This window comes from Phyllobates terribilis, unplaced genomic scaffold, assembly GCF_046119375.1.
Source record: "Phyllobates terribilis strain yellow unplaced genomic scaffold, ASM4611937v1 Scaffold_3__8_contigs__length_932513732, whole genome shotgun sequence".
NCBI lineage: Eukaryota > Metazoa > Chordata > Amphibia > Anura > Dendrobatidae > Phyllobates > Phyllobates terribilis.
This window is the reverse complement of record NW_027362763.1, coordinates 688,636,906-688,655,982: the sequence shown is the minus strand read 5'-3', so window position 1 is coordinate 688,655,982 and position 19,077 is coordinate 688,636,906. Positions and strand designations below refer to the sequence as shown.

Here is a 19,077-nt window from a genome sequence, read left to right as displayed (position 1 = left end):
TTGGGTGTCAGAATAAAGGAATATTCCGATGCAGCATTTTTGAGTTTTTTTCTGTGATTTTTACATGGGCCTGCAGATCAACCTTGATATATGTATTTACCTTAAAGTAATTTCCTCGCACTTGATGCCGATCTGTCCTCTCCGACGATCCGTCCCGCTGAGTTGCAGAACTAATGGCATAATCTGCAGACAAGTAGCCATTTGGATCTTCAACAAAGTGTTTTTAGTTTGGAAACTTAAATGATTAGGAGAAACGAGATCCTCCAGTTCCACCTAAAGCTGTTTAACATCTGTTGGCGCATTCCCTGACATCTTCAAAGGGATTTCTGCTCTCCGCAGGGTTATTCTCTATGGTTATGATTCTCATATGTGCTGTCTGTTTTATTACCTGTGTAACGAGTGGTCGCCATTGATCTGGTGCCCATGCAGATTAGTAATATGGCACGTGATGGCACATTTCCAGCTTCTCCCACTTGAATTAGTAGAGTGTTGTTTTGTAGGCATTGAAGGGAAGGAAAGAGAGAGGGGGGGGGTCACATAATTATACAAATGTCATTCCCAGGCTGCAACCTTCCATTTGTTGCTGGGAACACAACAGGTTTGTGACATTGGAGGCAGCTGGGATTTATTGGTGACCGGTGCCATGAAACACAAATGGCAGAGACATTTGCAAAAAATTTCCACGGTATTGGATGACTTTAACACCCTGTGTAATATCTAATAGTACAAAGTCAGCGGCAATGCCTAATTAACCGGTTGTGTTCCTAAGATTCTTGAATGCTGGGGTTATAGTTAGTTATTTATCTATGGTATAATTTACATCATGGATGGGATTGGCGAAATACTTTGCATATATACTGTACGGATATATTGGAGGGGGCAGAACAGACTTCAGTGGAGGGTGACCCCTTGCGTGTATAATATTAAAGGGGATCTTTCACTGGATTTTTTTATTTAAACGGAGTACATCCTCTAATAGCTGCTGTTCCACTGATTCCGGAACAGTTTTTCTTTTTCTTCTGTGCCCTTCCATTCCAAAGTTATGCCCCCCGGTAATAGTGGTGCAAATTTTCCCTTTCAACCAATTGAACTTCTCTGTGGACGTTTACTCTTTCTCCTTTAATCCAGACCAATCAAAACACTGCCACGCCCACAGTTCTCTGGTACACGCCCACTTAGCAAAATTTGCACCATTATTACAGGAGGGCATAACTTTGGAACGAAAGATCACAAAAGAAAAAGAAAAACTGTTCAAGAATCAGCAGAACAGTGACAATTGGAGGAGGTACTCAAAATATTCAGTGAAAGGTCCCCTTTAAGTCCAGCTCACAGGTGGGATGGTGCACCCCCACAAACTTTTTTTTAACAGGTTTTCCATAAAATTGAAATGATTTTTAAAAAGACTAAGACTAATCTAAAAAAATATATATATGAGACGTGCTACTTACGACCACAAACCCCCTCAGCTCCCGTTCCAATGATCATCTGATCCCCACTGGTCTTGTCACACCGGAAATAGACTGAAATGCACACTCGTAACGCTGATTGGCAGAGAGGAAATTTCTGGCTGTTTCTGGAATATTGAGATGGAACCTGGAAGCAGAGTCCGTCAGGGACCCGGGTGAGCTTTTGACTAGGACCTAGGGAGAGTATTGCTATTTTTTTTTTTTTTTTTTTATACCAGTCTCCGCCCTTCTAAACACCATTTTTAACCAGTCAAAAAAAGCATCTTTAATCTAGACCTGGCGGCCGTGAATATAATGATATTTTTCTCTTTTTTCTTGTAATTAATAATTGCTGTTTTGTTCCATATTTTATGTATTTTATACATTTTACATTCTTAATTTTTTTGTGTTTTATTGCAGAACTGAAAAACCATTCCAGCTTCCCAAAAGGTAAAATATTTTATATTATTTATTTTTTTTTTTTTAGCAGCGCCAATTATTCAATCTGTTTATGGTGAATTCTGCTTTTTATTAGGTCATATGGTTGGTTGTCACTAGCCCAGCTTGGCCAGCTGCTGACTGATTCTGAGCCGTAGGACTACAAAATATTCATTAGGGCATCTAAAGAGTGGCATGACGTGCATTACGAAAATGGTGCAAGTGAAATGCTCCTTTTATAAGCTTGTGCTGCGACATGTCTGTGCATCCTAAGGGGCGCAGCTAAATCTGGCTTGGCGCTAAATTTGCTGCAGAGTATTAGTGGTAAAGTACTTGATGAAAAGAAGAATAAATTAGTAAATCTCCTTGATGAATATTGAGATCTTGTAGAATTCTTGACCAATCAACTTTAGTAAAATTTTCTAGCTTTTAACTGGCACAGATGCTGCAGCGCCTCTTTTTATTATAGTAAGTGATGACATTTTATCCCACTGCTTTTTAGCTGCTTTTGGTTTTTGAGCATTAGGTGTATAATCAGCACCAACGTCTCGCTTCCCAGCTGCTGTGAAACTGCAACTCCAGCATGACTTTTGCAGCCTGTTGCTCATAGCTTTCAATAACCCAGTTGCTGCAGCATCTCTTGTTTACAGGTAGTAATACCTATTCTTTCTTCTGCCTTTTACTTATCCTTCTTTTTTTCTGCATAATTATATCAACGTGGTTTTCAATCGATGTCTCCCCAAATTATGCAAAACCAAAACCCCCTGCAGTTCATGGCCCTCCATAGTGCAGATGCTGCAGCGCTTCTTGTCTATACTTCTCACTGTTAGTCAGTTGTTCTTGTTTTTTTCTGAATTATTATTATACCAGTGGACTCCATTTGGTGGATTCCCAGCTGTTGCAACTCTTGGGTCCTCCATAGTACAGATGCTGCAGCGCCTCTTGTCTCTAGTCAGTGATGCCTTTGCTTTCCATTGCTTGACTTATATCTCTCTGTAGCTCAGATGCTGCAGCGCCTCTTGTCTCTAGTCAGTGATGCCTTTCCTTTCCATGCTTGACTTATATCTCTCTGTAGCTCAGATGCTGCCGCGCCTCTTGTCTCTAGTCAGTGATGCATTTCCTTTCCATTGCTTGACTTATATCTCTCTGTAGCTCAGATGCTGCCGCGCCTCTTGTCTCTAGTCAGTGATGCATTTCCTTTCCATTGCTTGACTTATATCTCTCTGTAGCTCAGATGCTGCCGCGCCTCTTGTCTCTAGTCAGTGATGCATTTCCTTTCCATTGCTTGACTTATATCTCTCTGTAGCTCAGATGCTGCAGCTCCTCTTGTCTATAGTCAGCAATGCCTTTCCTTTCCATTGTTTGTCAGTTGTTCTTGGTATTATATATACCGGTGGTCTCTAACCTTTGGCTCCCAACAAGTTAATATTAAACTATTACCATCAGAGCAGCATGGCCTGTCAGCCTGTGACTTATAGCTCTGCATAGCTCAGATGCTGCAGCTCTTCTTTTCTGCTGGTAGTAAAGCCAATTATTTCTACTACATGTCAACTGTGCTTGTGTTTTGTTTGTTTTTTGCATGATTATGCGAAAAAGTGGTCTCCTAAATGACAGTTTAGAGCGCTCAACCCTCTATAGTGCAGATGCTGCAGCACCTCTTTGTCTTTAGTCAGCGACGGTTTTCCTTTCCACTTCTTGTCATTGAATATTCTACGTAACGGTGGTTTCTAACTTTGGTCTCTCCAACTGATACAAACTATAACCTCCATCATGCTCTGACAACGAGCGGTTTTTGACCCTTTATGTCACAGATGCTTCAGTACCTCTTGTCTGCAAGTGGTGATACTTATCAGGATCACTGCCTGTCAATCATTGCTTGATTTTTCTTCGTCGGTGGTCCCCAATCTGCGGAATCCCAGATGTTGCACCTGCAGTTCTTGGCCCTCCATGGTGCCGATGCTGCAGCACCTCTTGTCTCTAGCCAGGGATATGTATATATCTGATAATGTCTGTAAAGTGCTGTGGAATTAATGGCGCTATATAAGTGAGTAAAGTAAATAAATATCTATATATCAGTGGACTCTTTATGCGGAGACACTAGTCGTATGGCAGGCTGGGGTTTGTAGTCTTTCAGTATCTGGAGATCCGCAGCTTGGCTATACGCCATTCACAGGTGACGCTTCCACCCCATCATGCAGAGATATTTTCTTATGTGAGAGTTGAGCTAATATTTCCTTGAATCTATCCGGGGCGATGTTTTTCCTGCCGCTGATCTGTGACTAACGCATCGTGACCGGCGTAGCCTGTAAATGTCATCTGAGAGTATCCCACATGAGTGGGCGTCACAGCTGAGCGTTTTATGTGGGAACCAGTAATGTCCCACCGGACTTCACACTTGGCCGTGTCATTACACCACTGATTTGTAATGTTATTTCAGCATTTGTCATACTTTTCCAGGATGGATCTGACTTATCGCATCAACTTGTCACTTGAGGTGCAATTTTGTTTGATTTTTAAAGACTCGGACACCGCCTTTTAATTATCGAGAAAGTTTTTGGACTCCCCTTTTGTTGTTTTTTCATTTGTGTTTTTTCTAAAGTTTACTTTTTTTTTTTTACAAAGTTTTACAACTTTCTAATATACTTTGTCACTGTTTCATCAGTGTGTGCCTGAATTCTGGCGTAAAACTGTTTGAAATGTTTTTTGTTTTTTTGCACAACTCAAAATTTTGCAAAAATTTTTGGTGTTTTTACGCCATTTCTATCCAGCTCCAGCAACTTTTTGAAAAAGGCAGGCATTGCAGGACCTTAAGTATCCGTGGTTACGACCAGCAACTACCTATCTGTCATTTTATCGGTGGTCATAACCATGGATACCTAAGGTCCTGCAATACCTGCACATGAGGAAAGAGACATAGCGAATCAGAAAAACTATACTACATTTCTAATTGGATGTATTTGCTAAAATTATTATTATTACACCTACTACATATTGGAATAGGATCTTGGAGATGGGAATACCCCTTTTGAGTCCTTGCTTTTCTCTTTTTTTTTTTTTTTTTTGTAATCTTGGGACTTTTGAAGCCTCCAGTGCCGACACTTCTCACAGATTTGAGCTATTTCAAGTCGTGTTTGCTGACGTTTCCAGCTCCTTTTTAACTTTAGACCTGAATTAATGTTAGTTCCTGATGGAAATTGTTCCATTTGATGAGTAGAAAAGAGATTGTAAGCCGTGACTGCCGGGTCTGTACTCGTGGCTCAGTGTGTGGGATCCGATCGGGAAACCTGTGGCCTATATAAAACAAAGGGCCCTATGTAGAGTGGACAGAGATCTACTCATGGAGGGGGTTAGGGAAGATCGTAGGACCAAAAGTAACAGCTTTTCAAACTTTAATGCTTTTTCGTTACATTAAAGAAGATTGATTATGGAGGAATTTGTCATTTTTTTTATTGTTCATGGTTATTTATCTAGGTACGGTATCTCATAGAAAATATATAGATATCTATCTACACTATATTGGAACAACTACAAGTTACAACTACAGGAGCCCATAGCGTTATCCTCCTCCACCATCTGTACAGCGGCACAATGCAGTCAGGGGGTAATGTCCTCTCGGCATCACCAAACCCAGACTCCTCCATCAGACGCAGATAGAGAAGTGTGATCCGTTACTGCACAGGACACATATCCACCAGAGTCCAGTGGTGGCGGCTTTACACCACTCCATCCGACGCTTGGCATTGTGCTTGGTGATATACGGCTACATGCAGCTGCTCGGGCCATGAAGCTCCCGGCGGGGCGCAGTGTTTGTGCTGATACTAGAGGAGGTCTGGACTCTGCAGTTATAGGGTCAGCAGAGCTGTGGGGACTTTTCTGCTCAGCACTCGGCCCCCCGCTCTGTAACGTTACGGGGTCTCCACTCCGAGTTGCTGCAGTTTCTCACAGAGTTACATAGGTTGATAAAAGACACAGGTCTATCAAGTTTACCCTTTCTCTACCAGTTATGCATTTTCTATCTGTGTATTATCTATAATACACAATGCCATTTGTTATGAGAAGAGCCCCCTGCCTCTTTTATAAATTCTGTTATAGTGTCGGCCATCACTACCGCTTGTGGTCGACATTCCACAGTCTGACTTCTCTGACTGTAAAGAACCCTTTCCTGTTGAGGTGCCGGAATCGCCTTTCTTCCACCTGTAATGAGTGCCCCCTGGTCCTTAGTATGGTCTTTGGAAGGAATAAATCATGTGCTAGTCCTTTCCATTGACCACACATGTATTTTTACATATAAATGAGATCTCCTTTCGTTTTCTAAGCTAAACAAGCCCAACTTTTTCAACCTCTCATCATAGAAGAGACCTCCATCCCATGCAACGATCTATAGATTCTAGCTTGTAAATATTTTTTTTTAGCCCAAAACTGGATCCCATAATTTAGAAGTGGCATTAAAAGTGTTTTATAGAGAGAATAATAATAAATTGAAATCACTGGATTTTCTTTTTATTCACCCAAAAATCTTGTTTGCTTTTGCAGCTGCTGCTTGACATTGAGTACTGCTGCTCAGCTTACTTGTAACCAGAATACCCAAGTCCTTCTCCTGTTCTGTAGTCCCGAGTATACTCACATTTAATGTACCGTATATTCCGGCGTATAAGACGACCTGGTGTATAAGACGACCCCCCTACTTTCCTGTTAAAATATCGAGTTTAGGATATATTCACCGTATAAGATTACCCCTTTTCCAACGCATACCAAACACCGGTAAAAATTAAAAAAAAACAGATTTGAATTTAACATTGTCCTTTTTTTAATTTAAATTCTTATGACATGCAGGTATATAGCAGGAAAACTGTCACTCATAAACATATTAAAATAGGGGGGACCCCACGTCATTTTTTGGGGGGGTCCCCCATTCTAATAGCTAGTAAAGGCTAGGTATTCAGCTGGGGGCTGATATTAGTAGCCTGGGAAGCTCCGTGGGTATTACCCTCTTCCCAGACTTCAAACATCTGCCCCAGCCGTCTGCTTAACCTCCGCTAGAGACTATAATGATGGTGGATCCCACGCCAATTTTCTTTTTAAAAAATCCTTTATTTTAACACTAAATGACAATTGAGGGGTTAATAAAGATGCAGTCCCTAAATTATTAATTTTGTAATTAATTTTTCCCAAAAATGTTGACTTGGGGCTTCGCCATATTTTTGTGTCCAGCCAGGTACAGCAGGCAGGAACGGGCTGCCCCCAACCACCAGCTGCCTATTTGTACCTGGCCGGACACAACAATATAGGGAAGCCCTTTTTTTTAAATTATTTCATGAAATAATTAAAAAAAAAAATACGTGGGGCTTCGCCCTATTTTTGTGTCCAGCCAGGTACAACTAGGCAGCTGGGGGCTGGAATCCGCAGCGCAGGGAGGCCCAAGCTTTCTGGGCCCCCCCCGCTGCAAATTGCAGTCCGCAGCCACCCCGGAAAATGGCGCGTTCATAGAAGCGCCATCTTCTGGCGCTGTACCCAACTCATCCAGGGCCCTGGTGCGGTGGCTCACTGGGTAATAAAGGGGTTAAGGCCAGCTTGGCATTATCAGCTGGCCCTAAGCCCGAAATTCATGGGGTCACGCCAATATTAGACATGACCACCATGAATTTCTAGTAAAGTAATTAAAAAAAACACAAACACCCAGAATAAAGTCCTTTAATTGAAATAAAGACACAATTTTTTAATGTTCTAAATTAAACCATACTTACCATCACACCCATTCCAGCTGAAGCCAACGATCTCCTGCAATAAAAGTAAAATAATAAAGCAACCTCATCCTTACCTTTCCATGGTTCCCAGACAGCTTCAGCTCTGCTACATTCACATGACAGGCTGCACCGCAGCAGAACGCTGCCGTTCAGCTTGCCATGCGGCAGACACTGAGAAGCGCAGGCATGCTTGTGCTCCTCAGTGTCTGACTGTGACGGCATCCAGATGAGCCGAGATCATGTCCAATGAACTCGGCTCACCTCATGCACGTCACTGACAGCGTGGGAAAATTCTCCTGCTCCCCGCATGCGCAGTAGAAGTTTCCCACGCTGTCAGTGACGGACGTCCAGGAGGTGAGCTGAGTTCATTGTCGGCTCATCTGGATGCCGTCACAGCCAGACACTGAGGAGCGCAAGCATGCCTGCGCTTCTCAGTGTCTGCGGGATGACAGGCTGGATGGCGGCGTTCTGCTGCGGTCCAGCCTGTCATCTCGATGCAGCAGAGCTGAAGCTGTCGTGGGAACCATGGAAAGGTAAGGATGATGTTGGTTTATTATTTTTCTTTTATTGCAGGAGATCGTTGGCTTCAGCTGGAATGGGCGTGATGGTAAGTATGGTTTAATTTAGAACAATAAAGATTTGTGTCTTTATTTCAATTAAAGGACTTTATTCTGGGTGTTTGTGTTTTTTTTAACTTTGACTATGGGGTTAGTAATGGGGGTGTCTTATAGACGCCTCTCCATTACTAACCTGGGCTTGATGTCAGCTGGCATTATAAGCTGACATCAACCCCAACCCTATTACCCCCTGCCACCGCACCAGGGCAGTGTGGAAGAGCGAGGCTAAGTGCCAGAATTGGCGCATCCTATGAATGCGCCATTTCTGGGGCGGCTGACGGCTGGTGTTTCTAGCCTGGGAGGGGGCCAATATTCATGGCTCCCTTCCTGGGCTATTAATATCAGCCTCCAGCTGTCTGCCTAGCCTTTGCTAGCTATTAAAATAGGGGGGACCCCACATCATTTTTTTGGGATCCCCCATTTTAATAGCTAGTAAAGGCTATGTATTCAGCTGGGGGCTGATATTAGTAGCCTGGGAAGCTCCGTGGGTATTACCCCCTTCCCAGGCTTCAAACATCTGCCCCAGCCGTCTGCTTAACCTCCGCTAGAGACTAAAATTAAGGGGAACCCCACGCCAATTTTTTTTTTAATAAATCCGTTATTTTAACACTAGATGACAAGTACAGTAACCAGTACTGTCCCTGTACTTCATATATATATGACTGACATGTTTCTATCTATCTAATCTATGTGTGAAGCTCTATTCTGTCTGTTATAAATTGTCGAGTACAGATGCTGAATTGCCGGCCGGCTTTTTTAAAGAGACGGTGCATGAAAACACTATTATTTGTTTTAATAAATCCTTTACACTAAATGACAAGTACAGTAAGCAACACTGTCACTGTACTTCATATATATGTGACTGACTTGTTTCTATCTATCTAATCTATGTGTGATTCTCTATTCTTTCTATTCTAAATTGTCGGGTGCCGGCTTATGCCGCTGCTGAATTGCCGGCTTTTCATATATTGTCACAGAAGCGATGCGAACTTCCCTGCTCCGGACACAGCGCAGCGCTTCTGTGACAAGTGAAAGCTGTCGGCACAGAAGCCCTGCGCTGTGTCCGGAGCTGGGAATACGCAGCGATGTGTCAGTTTCAGCACAGAAGCGCTGACTGTCTGGACCTACCGCCGCCGTATTTTAACTCCCTCCACCTTATATTAACTCCGACATGGCAGGGATACGGCCACGGCAGCTTATTAACACCCCCAGAGTATCCCCGCATGTCAATTTCTGAAAGTTCAAAAGCATTACCGGCGTATAAGACGACCCCAGACTAGACAGAAGATTTTTCAGTCTTCAAAAGTCGTCTTATACGCCGGAATATACGGTATATGTAGCAATAGGATTACTCCGTCCTAGGTGCATTACTCTACATTTAACTTCATCTGCCAAGTGTCAGAAATCTCATCCAGATCGTTTTGTAATATGGTACTGTCCAGGTTAGATCTTATCATCCTACATAGTTTTGCATCATCAGTGAAAACTGACATTTTACTCTCAATCCCATCCCCAAGATCATTAATAATGAGATTAAAAAGAATTTGTCCAAACACAGATCCTTGTGGCCCCCACTGCTCCCAGTACAGATCTTTGTGACCCCCCACCTCCCCCAGTGCAGATTCTTGTCGCCCCACGTGTTCCCGATACAGATTCTCGTTGCCCCTACTGTTCCCGGTACAGATCCTCGTGGCCGCCACTGTTCCTGGGAGAGATCCTCGTGGCCCCCACTGTTCCTGGGAGAGATCCTTGTGGCCCCCACTGTTCCTGGGAGAGATCCTCGTGGCCCCCACTGTTCCCGGGAGAGATCCTCGTGGCCCCCGCTGTTCCCGGGAGAGATCCTCGTGGCCCCCGCTGTTCCCCGTACAGATCCTCGTGGCCCCCGCTGTTCCCCGTACAGATCCTCGTGGCCCCCGCTGTTCAAAAGCATTACCGGCGTATAAGACGACCCCAGACTAGACAGAAGATTTTTCAGTCTTCAAAAGTCGTCTTATACGCCGGAATATACGGTATATGTAGCAATAGGATTACTCCGTCCTAGGTGCATTACTCTACATTTAACTTCATCTGCCAAGTGTCAGAAATCTCATCCAGATCGTTTTGTAATATGGTACTGTCCAGGTTAGATCTTATCATCCTACATAGTTTTGCATCATCAGTGAAAACTGACATTTTACTCTCAATCCCATCCCCAAGATCATTAATAATGAGATTAAAAAGAATTTGTCCAAACACAGATCCTTGTGGCCCCCACTGCTCCCAGTACAGATCTTTGTGACCCCCCACCTCCCCCAGTGCAGATTCTTGTCGCCCCACGTGTTCCCGATACAGATTCTCGTTGCCCCTACTGTTCCCGGTACAGATCCTCGTGGCCGCCACTGTTCCTGGGAGAGATCCTCGTGGCCCCCACTGTTCCTGGGAGAGATCCTTGTGGCCCCCACTGTTCCTGGGAGAGATCCTCGTGGCCCCCACTGTTCCCGGGAGAGATCCTCGTGGCCCCCACTGTTCCCGGGAGAGATCCTCGTGGCCCCCGCTGTTCCCCGTACAGATCCTTGTGGCCCCCACTGTTCCCGGTACAGATTTTCGTTGCCCCTACTGTTCCCGGTACAGATCCTCGTGGCCCCCACTGTTCCTGGGAGAGATCCTCGTGGCCCCCACTGTTCCTGGGAGAGATCCTCGTGGCCCCCACTGTTCCTGGGAGAGATCCTCGTGGCCCCCGCTGTTCCCGGGAGAGATCCTCGTGGCCCCCGCTGTTCCCGGGAGAGATCCTCGTGGCCCCCGCTGTTCCCGGGAGAGATCCTCGTGGCCCCCGCTGTTCCCGGGAGAGATCCTCGTGGCCCCCGCTGTTCCCGGGAGAGATCCTCGTGGCCCCCGCTGTTCCCGTACAGATCCTCGTGGCCCCCGCTGTTCCCCGTACAGATCCTCGTGGCCCCCGCTGTTCCCCGTACAGATCCTCGTGGCCCCCACTGTTCCCCGTACAGATCCTCGTGGCCCCCACTGTTCCCCGTACAGATCCTCGTGGCCCCCACTGTTCCCTGGAGAGATCCTCGTGGCCCCCACTGTTCCCTGGAGAGATCCTCGTGGCCCCCACTGTTCCCGGGACAGATCCTCGTGGCTCCCGCTGTTCCTGGGACAGATCCTCGTGGCCCCCGCTGTTCCCCGTACAGATCCTCGTGGCCCCCGCTGTTCCCCGTACAGATCCTCGTGGCCCCCGCTGTTCCCCGTACAGATCCTCGTGGCCCCCACTGTTCCCCGTACAGATCCCCGTGGCCCCCATTGCTCCTAATACTAATATTTGTGGTCTCCATGACTGACTTTAGCCCATTTAGAGAATGTACCATTAACATCGACTTTGTTTCGCGTTTCTTTTTTTTTACTCTATTTTCTGTTTTAGTAGATATATATATAGATAGATATAGATGTGTGTGTGTGTATATATATAATATATATGTAACACTCTTCTATTTATCAATGCATTTCTCTACTTTAGAAGGAGGTGGCTGTAAGCTTCATCCATAGTGTTGACTATTTGTTTAGTCTATATTTGGTTCTCGTTCTGTGTACTTTGGCTGCTCCATCCTCACATTTCAATCATCTGGATTTTGTCGCTTTCACCTCTGACTACTTAATAACCGTGTGTATGAGCGCACAGACAATCCCTGGATGAGATCAGCGGCCACAATCTAATGCCAAGTTATTGCACAGCCATCAGCTTGCGCGCTGTTTTCTAAAACTGGACCGACATAAGACGAATACTTCACCTGCCTACAGGTCGTTTCAGCATTTGGAAAACCCATCACTTTCACCTAAAACGCTTATTTCTCCAATCTCTTATTGTAAAGGGTTGAAAATCCCATTTCATACAAACTATTAGGTAATTCGTAGCGACCAATCCCCTATACGTGGCCCTTATTGATCAGCTACAATGGAGAGTGGCTGAGGACCAAGGTAGATCCTTTTTTTTTCGTCTTGTATAACAAAGACAGCACTTTTTCAGTTTCTAGCATGTAATACCTTGTTTCGCCAGTGGTGGCGCTGCAAATTATTGGAGGTTCCTACAGTAGGGCAACCTATAATCAATCAAGAAGCATCAAGGTTTCCTTTAAAGGAAGTTTATTAAATTCTCGTGTATAAAATTTAAGCAAATATCTCAAAATTTAGTACAAGATCTGGTCCGAAACCTCGAATTGTAATTATAAAGCTCTGCTTATTGTGTTCCAGTCTATACAGCAAAGCTAACGTGATGTAGAAAAAGCCAAGTCAGAGGAGTGACCGTGATCTGCGTACAGCTTATTATGTAGTAAATAGTTATTATACTGCCTTATCTAGCAGTACAATACCCACTCCCAACCCTCTAATCATACAATTCTGCTTATTGTGTTCCAGTCCATACAGCAAAGCTGATGTGATCTACAGAAAACTGTCAAAGGAGTGACAGAGTTGCTGCATTCAGTCTACTATATTACGTTACTACACTGCTTTTTCTATGTCTCCAGCAATCAAATAAAGATATTCTTAACTCCTTCCCCCTCTAATTATAACCGTAATGAGATGACTCTGCTTATAGTGTTCCAATTTATTCTGTAAAGCTGACAAGTACGCTACAGAAAACGATACCAGCCTTTTGTACCTGCTCTAGTACAACCCCTGGCAAAAATTATGGAATGACCGGGCTCGGAGAATGTTCGTTCAGTTGTTTAATGTTGTTGAAAAAAAGCAGATCACACACATGGCTCAAAACTAAAGTCATTTCAAATGGCAACTTTATGGCTTTAAGAAACGCTAAAAGAAATCAAGATAAAAAATGTGGTACTCAGTAAGGGTAATTTTTTCAGACCAGGCGGTGGGAAAAAAATATGGAATCACTCAATTCAGAGGAAAAAATTATGGAATCATAAAAAACAAACACACAAAAGAACACTCCAATACATCACTAGTATTTTGTTGCACCACCTCTGGCTTTAATAACAGCTTGCAGTCTCTGAGGCATGGACTTAATGAGTGACAATCAGTACTCTTCATCAATCTGGCTCCAACTTTCTCTGATTGCTGTTGCCAGATCAGCTTTGCAGGTTGGAGCCTTGTCATGGACCATTTTCTTCAAATTCCACCTAAGATTTTCAATTGGATTGAGATCCGGACTGTTTGCAGGCCATGACATTGACTTTATGTGTCTTCTTTCAAGGAATGTTTTCACAGTTTTTGCTCTATGGCAGGATGCATTATCATCTTGAAAAATAATGTCGTCATCATCCCCAAACATCCTTTCAATTGATGGGATAAGAAAACTGTCCAAAATATCAATGTAAACTTGGGCATTTATTGAAGATGTAATGACAGCCATCTCCCCAGTGCCTTTACCTGACATGCAGCCCCATATCATCAATGACTGTGTAAATTTGCATGTTCTCTTTATCCAGTCATCTTTATAAATCTCATTGGAACGGCACCAAACAAAAGTTCCAGCAACATCACCTTGCCCAATGCAGGTTCGCGATTCATCACGGAATATGACTTTCATCCAGTCATCCACAGTCAACGATTGCTTTTCCTTAGCCCATTGTAACCTTGTTTTTTTCTGTTTAGGTGTTAATGATGGCTTTTGTTTAGCTTTTCTGTATGTAAATCCCATTTCTTTTAGGCGGTTTCTTACAGTTCGGTCACAGACATTGACTCCAGTTTCCTCCCATTGGTTCCTCATTTGTTTTGTTGTGCATTTCCTGTTTTGGAGACATATTGCTTTAAGTTTCCGGTCTTGACGCTTTGATGTCTTCCTTGGTCTACCAGTATGTTTGCCTTTAACAACCTTCCCATGTTGTTTGTATTTGGCCCATAGAATCATAGAATCATAGAATGGTAGAGTTGGAAGGGACCTCCTGGGTCATCTGGTCCAACCCCCTGCTCAAAGCAGGATTCACTAGATCATCTCAGACAGATGTCTGTCCAGCCTCTGTTTGAAGACGTCCATTGAAGGGGAACTCACCACCTCTCGTGGCAGCCTGTTCCACTCATTAATCACCCTAACTGTCAAAAAGTTTTTTCTAATATCTAATCTGTGTCTCCTCAGATTCTCCAGATTTTAGACACAGCTGACTGTGAACAACCAACATCTTTTGCAACATTGCGTGATGATTTACCTTCTTTTAAGAGTTTGATAATCCTCTCCTTTGTTTCAATTGACATCTCTCGTGTTGGAGCCATGATTCATGTCAGTCCACTTGGTGCAACAGCTCTCCAAGGTGTGATCACTCATTTTTAGATGCACACTAACGAGCAGATCTAATTTGATGCAGGTGTTAGTTTTGAAAATTAAAATTTACAGGGTGATTCCATAATTTTTTCCTCAGAATTGAGTGATTTCACAATTTTTTCCCTCTGCTTGGTCTGAAAAAAATTACCCTTACTGAATACCACATTTTTTATCTTGATTTCTTTTAATGTTTCTTAAAGCCCTAAAGTTGCCATTTGAAATGACTTTAGTTTTGTGCCATGTCTGTGATCTGCTTTTATTTTCAACAACATTAAACAACTGAATGAACATCTTCCAAGTCCGGTGATTCCATAATTTTTGCCAGGGGTTGTAGCTGGTGTGAAAACTTCAATATCTCGAGAATTTTTTTTTTATGTGGCTGGTCATATAGGGTAGAAAAAAAATACCACTGAAAATAGTTAAAATAAAGCATCTTATTAATTTATATAGTACGTAAAATTACTACACTACCTTAACTACGCCTCCAGCAGTACAATATCCACTTTTAACCCTCTAATGATAAAATTCTGTTTATCGCGTTCCAGTGTATACAGCAAAGCCGATGTGATCTATAGAAAACTGTCAGAGGAGCGATCGACAGATTTGCACTTATTTGTGTGATATATTGTGTTACTACACTGTCTTTTCTATGCATCTAGCAGTCCAATAAAGCTATTAACTCATTCCCCCTCTAACCATGAGGTGACTCTGCTTATAGTGTTCCAGTTTATTCTGCAAAGCTGACTAGTGTGTATAAGCTGCTTTTGTATCTAGTGTGAAAGTTACAGTATTGTTAAGATTTTTTCTTACGTCACATAAACTAGAAAAATACCACTGAAAATAGTTAAAATGATAGAATTAATTGAAGCCAGACTTGTTTAGTGTGTGATGATCCATTCCTCTCTTTCAAGTTTCCTTCTAATATCTCGGAGATCCATTCCCAATTTTCAACAACCTTGATCAGGTGTCAGTCAACAAACTAGAAGGTCCATGCTTGGTTTGGTCATAATGAAGATGGTTCTCTCCATCATTATCTTCTTCTTGTTAGCAGGTTCACCTAAATTTATGAAAATGTTGAAACTTTTTCTTGAACATTTTATGAGGCCTTTCAGAAGTTGAAACTGATGGTTTTGCTTTCCTATGTGGCTCAATATTAATTTTACCAGGCTGTAAAGCCTGGATGTAGCTGACCAGCTGAAAAAGTGGAAGTTCACATAAGTGTCCGCTAAAACTTGTAAAGGGTTTCATTTGTAGTGTCCTTAAAACTGGACTTTTACTAATTTTCAAAAACTCAAGACCAGCTCCATTTTGCAAATTCCAAAGATTTAAATCAGACGTTTCACTTTTCATTTGACCCCATGCGTGGCTTCACTTACACAATAGTCATGTTAGATGCCACCATTGGGCTGAATTCTGATACTTGAAATTTGACTTACCGGAAGTTATTAGCGATATATTGGAGTTTGTCAGACTTTTGACAATTTGCTGAAAATTAAGATGCCTATACATGTAACGTAACTGACAGTGTTAGAGCAGAGATGTCAAACTCAAACACAGAGGGCCAAAATTAAAAACCTGAACAAAGTCGCGGGCCAACCAGTATACAGAATAATGGACCCCACATAGTCCTTCATACAGAATAATGGCCCCACATAGCCCTCCATACAGAATAATGACCCCACATAGTCCTCCATACAGTATAATGGGCCCCACATAGTCTTCCATACAGAAAAATGGCCCCACATAGTCCTCCATACAGAATAATGGGCATCACATAGTCCTCTATACAGAATAATGGGCCCCACATAGTCCTCTATACAGTATTATGGGCATCACATAGTCCTCCATAAATAATAATGGCCCCACATAGTGCTCCATACAGAATAATGGCTCCACATAAGGGTGGTGGTTCTGGTGTCGCGGGCCAAATAAAACCACCCTGCAGGCCAGATTTGGCCATAGGCCAGAGCTTGACATGTTTGGGTTAGAGAAACTTCAGTCCTACTCATGAGTACGAACAGATTTACTCCATACATATATCAAATCTTAAAAGGGAGTGTCCCACTTGTCCAACCCGTAGAATAAAGCCACCCTGGTGATTTTCCAATTGCTGCAGGCCTGGCTTTCCTTCTCCTCAGTGATTGTTGGAGACCACTTATCGTTCAAGTCAAAGCATGACCATGTAGTATATGGTTCCACCAAAGAGAGAACTGCTTTCTGTCTCTTCGAGTGGAGTCATGAGTTGAAGAACCCCCTTTTATGTTATACCTATCAACCTAAAAGATCAAATAGACAATAGTAGTTCTGATGGGAGAGAACCAACATTTTGAAGTTGGCCAACATTGACTTTCATGTTGGTAACCTCATTTTTTTCTTCTTCTAGTTACTCAGCTTTAATAGCGGATTGGCCCGTGGTGGTTCTCGGAATGTGTACCGTACTCATCGTCGTCTGTGCCCTGATTGGCATTTTGGTGCCTGATCTCCCAGACTTTTCTGATCCTCTCCTGGTATGTATGTTTGCTCACATTACTTTCTAAATTTCTATGTGTGCAGTTTTGTTATACTTTTTTTAGTAACTAGATGGTGGCCCGAGTCTAACGCATCGGGTATTCTAGAATATGTATGCGGCCGACCGGGCGCGACTAATCAGCGAAGCAGTGTTTAAATGGGTTGCGCACTACTTTAAATTAACCCCCCAATGTATCCCCCCGGGGCCCCTAATGAATTTTGTGATTACGTCATGTTGTCAATACTGCTTGTGACAACATCGCTGACCATGCACAGCCAGCACGTAATTTTCCCGGCTGCAGCCGGCTCTTGCTTCCGCTTACATCACGACTATTTGCGGCTGCAGCCAGGGGTCTCCTGTTCCGCGTACCACTGTGAATGACAGGCTGTGGGCGGGGTTATCCCCCATCGTGTCACACCCAGCATCCACCGCGCGCTCTGTCATTGAATGCTCGTGCGGTGGATGCCGGGTGTGACGGGATGGGGGATAACCCTGCCCACAGCCCATCACTCACCATGGAAAGCGAAACAGGAGACCCCTTGGCTGCAGCCGCAAATAGTCGTAACATAAGCGGAAGCAAGAGCCAGCTGCAGCCGGGGGTCACATGCTGCCTGTGCGCGGTGAGCCGAGTATAAGCCGAGACCCCTAATTTTACAACAAAAAACTGGGAAAATGTATTGACTTGAGTATAAGCCTAGGGTGGGAAATGCAGCAGCTACTGTTAAATTTCCATATCCTGGTATGTATGGCTCCCTCATCCCCTAATTGTGGTTTGTTAGGCTCCGTCATTCCCCTAATCCTGGTTTGTATGGCCCCCTTGCTATCTTCCGACAGTGGCGTACTTATTTTAAATCCGGCGCCAATTGGCCAGAGAGCGTGTTTAAATTTGGTGCCAAAATCAGCGAACCGTGTTAGTGAGGACCGGGGAGCGGCGCTGCCTGTGCGGGTACTTCTGCTGCGAGCATCTCCCGGCTGCATCGCCGCTGACCTCCATGCGGCTACCGTTGGGTGATCATCGGCTAGGGCCGCTGATCTCCCGACGGCAAGTGTGAGGGGAGGACCAGGGATCGAGGCCGCCGGTCAGGGTACTTCTGCTGCGAGCAGCCGGGAGATGACCGGCTAGCACCAGTCATCTCCCGGCTGCGTCGCCGCTGATCTCCCGACGGTGGCCTGCGTGTTTCAAATCCGGCGCCAATTCACGGTAGGGCTGCGCCAGTCGCTGATTAAATTTTAAATATTTTAAATTTCGCGCCAATATCGCTGATTGGCGGCCGCGACCAATCAGCTAACCGTGTTAGTGAGGACCGGGGAGCGGCGCTGCCTGTGCGGGTACTTCCGCTGCGAGCAGCCGGGAGATGACCGGCTAGCACCAGTCATCTCCCGGCTGCGTCGCCGCTGATCTCCCGACGGTGGCCTGCGTGTTTCAAATCCGGCGCCAATTCACGGTAGGGCTGCGCCAGTCGCTGATTAAATTTTAAATATTTTAAATTTCGCGCCAATATCGCTGATTGGCGGCCGCGACCAATCAGCTAACCGTGTTAGTGAGGACCGGGGAGCGGCGCTGCCTGTGCGGGTACTTCCGCTGCGAGCAGCCGGGAGATGACCGGCTAGCGCCGGTCATCTTCCGCTGCATCGCCTTTGACCTCCGTGCGACAGATGAGCCGCTAACGGCTGCAATCTTGTTCTGAAATCCCGCGTCGCTGATTGGCCGCGGCCGGACCAATCAGCGACGCGGGATTTCCTGGACGGACAGACCGACGGGATAAGGCGATTATATAGTAGATGTGTGAAATCCAAATCGATGTTATAATACATGGGAAATCACAATTATACTTTTCTTAAAGTAATTGCCTTTATTATGTAAAAAAAATAATTCCAACTGCGGTGTAACTTGAAGTTCCAGGGCCCCAATGCAAAATCTCTGACATAGTCCCACTGGTGACTTATTTTGTGGCCAAGGGGCTTTTTTAATGCAGCCTGTTGATCCAGATTAGGGGAAAAATAGTTTGGTTTGACTGTTAAAATAAAAAAAAATTATACTAAAAAATGAATTAAAAAAAAAAGTGACTTAAAA

General features: G+C 44.1%; 1 protein-coding gene across 2 annotated transcripts in view; it reads left to right on the top strand.

The window, feature by feature from the left end:
- DISP1 (dispatched RND transporter family member 1) overlaps positions 1-19,077 on the top strand; it is a 107,515-nt gene that overhangs the window by 77,770 nt on the left and 10,668 nt on the right. For both annotated transcript variants that reach the window (XM_073671889.1, XM_073671890.1), the window contains 2 exons: positions 1,866-1,895; positions 16,878-17,001. In XM_073671889.1, coding sequence (XP_073527990.1) covers positions 1,866-1,895; positions 16,878-17,001 — 154 coding nt within the window. The remainder of the gene's footprint in view (positions 1-1,865; positions 1,896-16,877; positions 17,002-19,077) is intronic.